This window comes from Rhagoletis zephyria, unplaced genomic scaffold (assembly GCF_001687245.7).
Source record: "Rhagoletis zephyria isolate East Lansing unplaced genomic scaffold, Rhagoletis_zephyria_1.1 Rzeph_scaffold_01715, whole genome shotgun sequence".
Taxonomy (NCBI): Eukaryota; Metazoa; Arthropoda; class Insecta; order Diptera; family Tephritidae; genus Rhagoletis; species Rhagoletis zephyria.
Genome location: NW_016158799.1, coordinates 11,894 through 20,316, shown reverse-complemented (window position 1 = coordinate 20,316; position 8,423 = coordinate 11,894). Strand labels below are relative to the sequence as shown.

The 8,423-nt window shown below is 37.2% G+C and overlaps 1 protein-coding gene across 1 annotated transcript; it reads left to right on the top strand.

Annotated features, from left to right (window-relative positions):
* Positions 1-5,955: 5,955 nt before the first annotated feature.
* LOC108364935 (uncharacterized) lies at positions 5,956-7,953 on the top strand. Its single transcript, XM_017618818.1, has one exon. It carries the CDS (start codon positions 5,956-5,958, stop codon positions 7,951-7,953), a length of 1,998 nt encoding a protein of 665 aa, XP_017474307.1.
* Positions 7,954-8,423: the final 470 nt, after the last annotated feature.

Genomic DNA, 8,423 nt, shown 5'->3' with positions numbered 1-8,423 from the left:
CCGAAAAATTAACTGAACTCTCAAGAAAAACGAAAAATTCATATAAAACGACGGACGGGAAATGGAAAAGAAATTTTCTTCTACCAAAATTTCTTAAATCAGTTTGCAGCTCTCAAGAAAAAAATGCTCGTAACAGAAATCATAATAAATATTTCTTATAATTTCCTTGAGAGCTGGATTCTTAGCTTTAAGATACAGTTTTGGGTTTGAACCCCAAAACCCACCCCTTGTCTGCGCTAATGTATGCTAGCATATTCCTCTAATAAAAATTTAAATTTTCGTAAAATCCCTATCTCTTTAACTGGTTTTTGTTTATTAATATTAATAAAAACATTTTAGCTTAACTCGCAACGAAGCCCTATTGCATTTACTATAGCAGCCAAAATATACATAAAAAAATGTTCCCATACAATATTGTTTTATTAAATGGTTTATAACGGCTTAGGTTGTTTTTGCACATTAATTTTTTTTAATTTTTGGCATAAACAAGAGATTTGGTGTAAGAGCTAAAGTGAACATAAGTGATTATTTCAAATTAATAATGTTTAGAGTCATGTACTATCTCTACAAAAGCTATTAATGCATTGTTGTTGACGCGTTTTTTAGAGAGCTATATCGACATAAGCGGCAAATGAGAATTACTTATGCTCTCAGTTTTTGTGCAAAGTGCAGCTAGGTTATTGGCCCGTAGTCATAGTCAAAATAAAGTCGACTTTAAAGTTAGTTGCAGCTTTTTTGACAGATATCCCATTGAAAATTATGTCAAAAAGCTGCAACTAACTTTAAAGTCGACTTTATTTTGACTATGACTACGGGCCATTATAATTAAGTTACCGTTTTAAAATGATTTTGGGTAAGCTATTCCATGTGAGTAGTTCAGGGGTTATACGAGTTCACTCAAAGAGAAAAAAGCCAGTGAAATTGTTAAATTTAAATAATATTAAAAAATAAATTAATAACCAAACACAGAATGGATGAAATCGAAAACGAAGGAAATGTAATAGGTGAGAGTTAAAAAACAAAATGCATTACTTGGTTACTTTAATTTTTCAATTTTGTAAACAAATAGGTTATGATGAAAGTAGCCACATGTCTATTTTAGAAGGCAGTGAGGCTGATTTGTCTACAAATGTTTTAAATACTCGACTACGGAGTGAGAATGAAGAAGATAAATCAGCTCAACATAAAGCTCCCCATTTTGACAGTGATAACTCGGTTCAAGATCCCGACTATGAAGCTTCAATTTCCGATGAGGATGGGGATAGTACTGATATAGAAAATGACGACCTACTTAGCGAAGCCCCGACTACGCCTCAAAGAGCTTATTCGCGGAAAATTGCATTCACAAGGCGAAATCAGGGAAAAGCATATGTAAATGTAAAAGGTGATGTTGTGCCGGAAAGAAAATTTAGACCTCTTGTACTTGATTGTCGTATGAAGTGCAACCGATTGCATTTCAAAGAAGTATTTCTCAGAAATATTGGTCTTTGGGTACGTACAATCAGAGAATTTGGTTCATTGGTTCCTTAATTGAAATCAACAACAAAAAAATAAATGGAAAAGCACCTTGAAAGGCCCCGTGCCGAAAATTTCAAGCTGCTTATTATGTGGAGTATGAAGGCCAAAGAGTTCAGGTATGCCAAAAATGCTTTCTGCAATGCTTTGATGAGAGTGCCAGTTTCGTCAAAACTGTTTTGAAGAAGAAATTACGCTATCCCGATAGTAACTTTACTGGTCAGCGTGGATCAGGTGGAGGAAAAAATAAACTTACAGATGAGAAGATTGAACTTGTAAAGGACCACATAAATAGCTTCCCAAAATACGAAAGTCATTATACCAGGAGAGATACAAGTTGCAAATACTTACATGCCGATACGTCCTTGGCTCAAATGTATAATTTGTATTGCGATAAATGCAAATCTGATGCAGTAAGCATCTCCTCATACAGTAGTATTTTCAAAAGTAAGCAGGTCATTTATCTTCTCATATATTTATGTAATTTAGTAATATTTTACAGCCATGAATATAAAATTTAAGAAGCTTAAACTGGATACTTGTTCTACATGCGAGAAATCCAGTCCTACAATCGGTATTGCTAAACAGGAAGCCGATAATACTCTGCTACGTGACTTAGAAAATGAGCTTTCAGCTAATCAAAGTAAAGCAGATTTAGCTTATCAGTCTAAAAGGAATGATAAAGCATCCGCTCCCAATGAGCCCACAGTTAAAATCTATACTTTTGATTTGCAGCAGTGTTTGCCTACCCCGTACTTAAGAAACTCAATAAGTTTCTACAAAGGACAACTTTGGACATATAATTTAACTATTCACAACTGCACAACTGGTACCCCACATTGCTATATGTGGCATGAGGCACTATCTGCCCGTGGCGCTAACCAAATCGCATCGTTCTTGTTCAAGCATATAAACAGTCTTACACAAGTTAATCAAGCAATCTTTTACAGCGATTCTTGTATGGGACAAAATAAGAAATCATTCGTATGTGCAATGTTCATATTGGCTCTTGAAGTTAACACGGCCCTAGAAACTATTTGGGGTGTTCACAGTTCGTTCCAAATAGTGTCTCAAAATGTAGACGTCTACATTTTAAGACGTTTTCTAACCGTAAAATCTGTGGTGTTGTTGTTTCCCATACAAAATTGGAAAACGACGCCGTCTACATTTTGTCACACTCAAAGGTATGTTTTTTACGCGTCTACATTTTGCAACCTCGCAGCAGGGTTGCATTATGGCAATACTAATCACATTTTTTTTTTTTTTTGGGCACGTTTTCCGTATTTGCATTTAATTTGAGCGCAATTTCTGATGAAAAGAAACAAATCAAGGAAAAGAAATAACAAATATTACGAATTGGTAATTAAGTTAAATAATTACAATTTTTCAGAAACAAAATCGAAAGGCGACATATAAACAATGCACGCAAACAAGAAATGTCTGGCAACACCAGCAAAGTTTTGAGACGATTTTGCGACGACTGCTAGAAAGGGGTGCTCACAGTTTGATGCTAAAGATGTCTCAAAATGTAGACGTCTACATTTTCAGACACAATTTGGAACGAACTGTGAACACCCCAATTGATCACAAATTTTTAGAACCTGGACACACGCACATGGAATGTGATGTGGATCACTCTGTGAAAGAAAGAAAAAGAAGAGAACTGATGCTCAAATACATCATCCACGCGATTGGTACAATTTTGTAAGATGCGTACGTTCTAAAAATGCATTTAACGTCATCGAAATGAATTTAGAAGATTTTTTGATTTCCATCTTTTGTTAATGTAGAGAAGCACAAATCAAGATGGGGAAAAATTCGTTTGGAAAAATATTAGATGGCTAAGATTTACAAAGGCAAATTTTGCAAAATTGTTTTATAAAACTACATTAGATGAAATGCTGTTGTTATTTTCGCTAAATATTTACAAAAACGTGCAATTTTTAAAATATAGACTATGGTGCAACAATTCTAGACATAATTTTTCAATAATATCTCTTCTTTTCTTTTCCTTAAATGTGTTTTGTGCATGTATACAGAGGCTTTTTAAAATTTCGTCATATTTTATAGTTAAAACGTTCACATTTATTGAATTTAATAATTTCCACAGATTTTATGCAAATATTAACTTTTTCACTAATTTTTCCCCATAAAATGTAAACAAACAATGCGTGCACAACGATTAGCAAACGACAGTGCCGTACTTATCCGTTTCTGCATCTTCTACGATTTGGCGATAACTAGCCGATAACGACAAGTGTGCAGATCTTCTTTGAAATGCATGTGCTCTGCTCAAAATTTCAGGGCGAGACGATAATGCAACTATGTGTGCAGATAGCCTTAGTCGAAGAGGAATCAGAAGCAGAATGATTTAGATTAATAGGAGCGTTCCTTATCTCCAAGAAATAGTCAGAAAAAGTCGGAAGTAGTCAGATTTAGTCCAAAAAGCGTTCCTTAACTCGGAAATGACAGCTAAAATGAGAGAGCAACACCCAGTGAGAGTGACTCTCATCAGTCCGAAGTAATCAGATTTAGTCAGAAGAATTTTTTTCTGGCAAAATCCTGAAAAGTGTCAAACTCAACTGAATTTAAATTAACGGAAATTAAAGAATACGCAAAAAGTGAGAATAATCTAAAAAGTAAAAAAGTGAATTGAAATTGGAAGGAGGCAAAAAATAATTGATATAGAAAGTGTTTATTGTGCTTGTGCTTATGTGAATGTGTTTTGTACATACATTTCCATACTTATTTGACATTAGCTTTGTTGTTGCCATTCTTTGGACTAAAAATTTGGTTTTTTGCGTAACTTTACTTTTCCTGTTATTCTCTTTTAGTGAGCGCATTTTGCTTACGCTCTGGCGTTTTGACACTTTTCAGATTTTAGTCCAAAAAGATAAGGAATGAACCTAATATATGTATTCTATTTATGTTTACATATGAAAATGAAATTAAGTTTAAAATAATGAATTTGTAAAACTACTTGCTTTTTAAATAAACTACTACTTAGCTAAAGTGATCTTACTCTTGGCATTGGTAAATTTAAATATACAATAGTTGCTTAACTTAATATATGCTAGGCAACAGACAAACCATTCATTTGCAATAAAAGCCTAAGTTAACATAGCCATTCCAATCTCATATTTTACGTTTGCTATAAGCATTTTTATTTATTTTCATTAAATATCTCCTAGACAAAGCTAAGTTTCATTATAATTTTTGGCCTAAGCATTGTGCGTGTAAACATCTTCGATTTTGCATTGCATTTTTCCCAAGACACTTTTTTATTTTTTTTTTCAAAATAGCTTCTGTATGTAAAAAGTTATTTATCTCGAAAGTATAGTTTACGACTCAGGCGATTATTGCTTATTACCACAGACATATGCATAAAATCCAAGTGTTGATAGCATGTAATTATATGTACCATCACTGATAACATTAGTTGCTCTTTATGCTAATTGCTCATACATATGCATCTGCGCATGTCCATATGTTTGTATATACATACTTATGTACATAAGTAAATATTTGCTTGCTTTAAATCTGCGCTCCCGCTAATACTTAATGACACCAATGTTTAAGAACCGGTTTAGGGTATTTGAGTGGCTGTGATAAGCGCTCTTATCATACTTGTACATACATACATTAGCATAACTGCATTATATTGGAATATGTACCACTAAATCATCCGATCTCTTTACCGTAAGCCATTGTACTTGTTGAGCTAGAGGAAATTTTGTAGGCTGGTTAATTTGTACATCTAAGAATTTTGTCACTCGAATTTTGGTCATCGTACCAAGCGCTAGCATATAGTTGCTAATATTCGCATTTTGTAATAAACGCCCGCATATCGTTGTTGTCGCATTTCTTTTTTATTGCAAGTAATACGGGTCAGTAAAAAGGCTTACTGCCCCCTAAACATTTGGTGACCCCGACGTGATTTAATCAATACTCGTAAAATTGATTGATCAAACGTCGTACTTAATTATTTTTCGTGTGCTTATATATTCAAAAATGGCACCATCTAAGAAGATTGACTCAGCTGAAGCCAAGAAGAAGCTTGAGTCTTTTGCTCAAAAAATAACCCAAACCAACAACTCTCCGAATTTCGAAGCCCTGCGCGAGTTCGACGAGGCTGCAGTAGAGGTACGTATCGAGCAAATGGATCGCCTGGAGAAAAGGTTCGATGCCCTTCACATGCAGCTAGAGGACAACGACGCTGATGATCTTTTGACCACATTCACCAACCATTATATTGAGGCGAAAACTAAGCTGACACGCCAACTGCACGCTTGCCGAGCTTCAGTGGCTCCTAGTTCTACGTCGCGGCCGTTTTCTGGAGATCAATCATCGTTCATCGTCGCTCAACCGAAGCAACGGTTACCTGTACTGCAAATACCATAGTTCAGCGGTAACTATGCAGAATGGCCCGATTTTTTCTCGATGTTCGACACCGTGGTCCATCAAGACGTTGATTTGACAAGAATCGAGAAATTCCAACACCTTCGATTAAGTCTACGTGATGCCGCCCTGGATACAATTCGGTCGTTAGAAATAAGTGAACCCAACTATGATAAGGCCATTTGTTTATTGAAGGCTCGGTTCAATAATAAACGTTTGAATTTCCAGGCTCGTATCAGAGATATTGTTCAGCTGAAGAGGGTAGAGGGTGAAAAGGTAGCCAAACTTCGTGAACTCAGCGATGCTCTAAATGCTCACTTGCGCGCGTTGCAGACTGTGGGAACAAAGGAGCAGATCGCCGACTGTTTATTAATTCAGCTAGTTTCTCAAAAGTTGGACATCAAGTCTCGTGCCAAATGGGAGGAGCAAACACCTGCAAACGAAATACCAACGTGGGATTCGATGGCTACATTTTTAGAACAACGCTGTCAGCGACTGGAAAATGTAGAAAACGCTCTTGCGACGCCGGAAAAACAGGTAGGAAAGAAACTGTCTTATAACAACAACAATCGCAAGGTTTCGTTAACATCGGCTGCAGTTGGGTGTACATTATGCAGCTCTAGCGAACATCGAATTGCAAATTGTGAACGATTTTTAGGCCTGTCGCCTTTAATGCGTTACAAAGAAGCAAAAAGGTTGCACCTTTGCTTGAATTGCTTGAGACGTGGTCACTCTCTTAAGGACTGTAAGTCCGGCCAGTGTAGGCATTGCTCGTCGAAGCATCACAGTCTGCTTCATCAAGACACAAATTCATTTGCGAATTCTTCTGAAACATTGACGTGTGCTAAATCCCCATCGCAAGCACAAGCAACAACAATGCTCCCCACTTCTATGCACCCGTATTTGCCACATTCGTCTTCAACCTTCGGCCCATCAGCTTCTGCACTTGTCAGCTCTGAAGCTCAAGCTAGCTTTGCTAACCGAGATTTCGTTCTCTTAGCAACTGCCATCATTTATTTAAAAAATCGATCTGGCTCTCTCATTCCCTGCAGAGCTTTGCTAGATTCTGCGTCACAACTCAACTTCGTAACCAATCGACTTGTTAGTCAGCTTCAGTTAAAGAAAGTTAACTCGTCACAGTTCATTTCTGGCATAGGCCAAAATGATTTCGCCACCAATCATATCGTTGATTTAAGGCTCCATTCGCGTGTTACTGATTATACGGCTAACTTGACAGCAGTCGTCACATCCACCATTACCGATATTCAACCAAGTCGCTCGTTAAAATGCGTTGATTGGAACATACCTTCGAATATACGCTTAGCGGATCCATTATTCTTTGAACCTCAACGCATTGACATGCTCATTGGAGCTAGCTTATTTTTCGACCTACTTTGCGTTGGTCAAATACGCTTGGCCGAAAGTATGCCAATTTTGCAAAAAACCAAATTGGGTTGGATAGTATCGGGCGCAACTGCGTACAACGCTGCAAAATTATCGTGCCTAACAGCCATCGACATGGCTCTAACAAATGACTCTGATGTCGAATTAAACAAATTAGTGGAACGCTTTTGGGAAGTAGAAACCTGTAAAGAATCTTCGCCAAAGACTACGGCAGAAGAAGATTTGTGTGAAGCTCATTTTTTAAAAAACTACAGACGTTTAAAATCCGGTGAGTTTTCTGTTCGATTACCAACAAAATTACCTTCGTTCGAACTGGGAGAGTCTTATCAGCAGGCTGTTAATCGGTTCAGAGCTTTGGAACGAAGATTGCAGCGAAATGCTGAACTTAAAAAACAATATTCATCGTTTATCAAGGAGTACCTTGATTTGAATCACATGTCAGTCGTTGACGCTATACCAAGCAAAGTTCCTATAAATTTTTTGCCGCATCATTGCGTTTTAAAGGCCGATAGCACAACAACAAAACTGCGTGTGGTGTTTGATGGCTCGGCGCCCACTAGCACTGGACGTTCGCTGAACTCGATCCTGATGAAAGGACCAACCATTCAACAACAACTTTTTGATATTTTGCTCTGATTTCGTACATTTAAAATTGCTCTTACAGCAGACATTTGTAAAATGTATCGCTGTGTAAGAATGTCTTATCCAGATAACTTTCTTCAATGCATAATATGGAGAGACAGCCCTAATGAAGAGTTCCGTATTTTTAAATTAGATACCGTCACCTAGGGAACAAAGCCTGCCTCTTTTTTATCGATTCGATCGATGCAGCAACTTGCCCAGGACGAAGCGCACCTCTATCCGGTTGGCGCTGAAACAATAAAACATGCATTCTATGTTGATGATATGATATCCGGCGCCGACTCGGTGGACGAAGCCAAGCTGCCCGAAGCTGACCTACAGATGCATGCCTTTTGTGATGCAAGTGTTGCTGCTTATGGGGCCTGCATATACATACGAGCTGAAAGAGAAGGATACATTCAGACCAATCTGCTTTGTTCCAAATCGCGCGTTGCCCCGCTTAAAACTCTTACGGTACCAAGGCT

Coding starts and splice junctions, on each gene's coding strand:
- LOC108364935 (XM_017618818.1), top strand. CDS start 5,956: ATGTTCGACACCGTGGTCCATCAAGACGTTGATTTGACAAGAATCGAG.